The sequence below is a fragment of the Ursus maritimus genome, assembly GCF_017311325.1.
Source record: "Ursus maritimus isolate PB19 chromosome X unlocalized genomic scaffold, ASM1731132v1 scaffold_X1, whole genome shotgun sequence".
In the NCBI taxonomy this organism is placed as follows: Eukaryota; Metazoa; Chordata; class Mammalia; order Carnivora; family Ursidae; genus Ursus; species Ursus maritimus.
In genome coordinates this window covers 16,145,972-16,147,836 of record NW_024423319.1, presented here as the reverse complement: position 1 = coordinate 16,147,836, position 1,865 = coordinate 16,145,972, and the positions used below count along the sequence as shown (strand labels likewise).

The 1,865-nt window shown below is 36.6% G+C and overlaps 1 protein-coding gene across 1 annotated transcript; it reads right to left on the bottom strand.

Moving 5' to 3' along the window:
• Positions 1-385: 385 nt before the first annotated feature.
• On the bottom strand, positions 386-941 carry LOC103662578 (40S ribosomal protein S15a-like). Its single transcript, XM_008690254.1, has 2 exons — positions 881-941; positions 386-678 (listed from the first exon to the last, which is right to left on the bottom strand). The coding sequence occupies exons 1-2, from the start codon at positions 939-941 to the stop codon at positions 386-388; spliced, it is 354 nt and encodes a 117-aa protein (XP_008688476.1).
• Between the last annotated feature and the right edge of the window lie 924 nt (positions 942-1,865).

Sequence of the window (1,865 nt, the reverse complement as noted above, 5' to 3'; positions counted from 1 at the left end):
TACTTTGACTAGTCAGCCACATGAATAAATTTGGGGATTTTATGATGGGGAAAAAGTAATTACTACTGTTGATTTCTTAAGATTATTGAGATATTTTTATGAAATTTTAAAACTCTTATCTAATGAAATTTGTGGATAATTTAATTGAACTCTTACAAATAAATTTGTCTTAACCTTTAATTTTTTTAAATTTGGTAAATCTTCGTATGTATCTAAAAAAGAGTAATCTTAAACTCATTGGCAAAAGCCATGACTTTTTTTTAGGGTAGGTAAAAAATTATTCATTTACCATTCATTTCTTTTTTTTTTCCATTGAGGCATTTTATTTGCATTTATGTATTACATCTCTAGAAAAGAATACCAGCATTTTCCCTCCTGTGTCTTTTCATCTTGCTTCTTCATGGTCCTTGATGCCAGCTGAAGTTGTCAGTATAATGAAACCAAACTGGTGGGACAGGAGCAGATTATTCCACCATTCTTCTAGATCTTTGAGTTGTACATCAAATCTGGGGCTGATCACTCCACATTTGTTTAGCCTGCCTGTAAGGTTCACAACGGTTTCCCCAGCTCTGTGATCATCAATGATTTCAAATTCACCAATGCAACCATGCTTCATCATCACAGTTAGAAACTGGATGAAAACTTCAGAGCATGACCTAATAAGAACCTGGCATTTGCCTCTCTTTTCAGCATTTTTTTAAAAGATTTTATTTGTTTATTCAAGAGAGACAGCCAGCGAGAGAGGGAACACAAGCAGGGGGAGTGGGAGAGGAAGAAGCAGGCTCATAGCGGAGGAGCCTGATGTGGGGCTTGATCCCACAACGCCGGGATCACGCCCTGAGCCAAAGGCAGTCGCTCAACCGCTGTGCCACCCAGGCGCCCCTCTTTTCAGCATTTTTAATGCTCTTGGGAGCATCTGCTAGGACATTCGTGCACACCATTATGGTGGCCTGAAAGATGGTGACAAGGGCATTCATTTTGTTTTTAAGCAGACTGTTTTGCACACTATACTTCCACTTTTCAAGTGTGTGATACACCAATTTATTCTTCAAATAGTAGTGAAAACAGTTTCCTTAGATTTTTCTAATGTTTTATTTCTCTTTAATAGAGAATATTTGCATGGTTAATGTACTTTGGCATTTATGATGGGTATTAAGGAGGGCACATATTGCATGGAGCACTGGGTGTTATACGCAAACAATGAATCATGGAACACGACATCAAAAACTAAGGATGTACTGTATGGTGACGAACATAACATAATAAAAAATTTTAAAAAATGTGTCCAGATTCTCAATTCTACTTTTAGTTTGTGATATTGTGCTGCCCGAGACACTGTTAATATAGTTCCTTTAATGACACAGAATTTCTTTGTGGGTAGATCTTTCATGTGGGAAGTTCTGTTCTGTTGGCATCATATTTGATACTGTAACAGCAACTCCATAACAAAAAGTTCAGATTGATGCCATGAGAACAATGCCATACATTGATTTAATGTATCACTGTTACACTGGTTGATTTGGTATTGTGTAAACATGGCATATTTCTAAGAATTTCAACAAATGAAGAAAATTTAGTAAATGTTTATTGCCATAGGAAACCACCAGAGACACATTTTTAAAATATGAAAGCCCAGCAATACTATTTCCAAAAGATCTGATAGGAGTCAGGCATCCTAGATTCTAGACTAGGTGTTATTATTAAGAAGATAAACCGAGACAAGTCCCTTTATTTTGCTGGGACTTGATAGAATAAGTGTGACCATGTGTTGAATGCCTCCTGTCCTCTCATTTTATGCCTCAAACAGCTGTTTGAGGGTAGGCAATATTATACCCATTTTACAGATTAGGAAAACTGAGGTTCAG

What these genes read in the sequence shown, in the direction of transcription:
- LOC103662578 (XM_008690254.1), bottom strand. Translation starts at nt 941, where the DNA reads ATGGTGTGCACGAATGTCCTAGCAGATGCTCCCAAGAGCATTAAAAAT. An exon ending in TAAAAATGCTGAAAAGAGGG is followed by an intron (nt 679 to 880) that starts GCGCCTGGGTGG and finishes CTGAAAAGAGAG; the next exon opens with GCAAATGCCAGGTTCTTATT.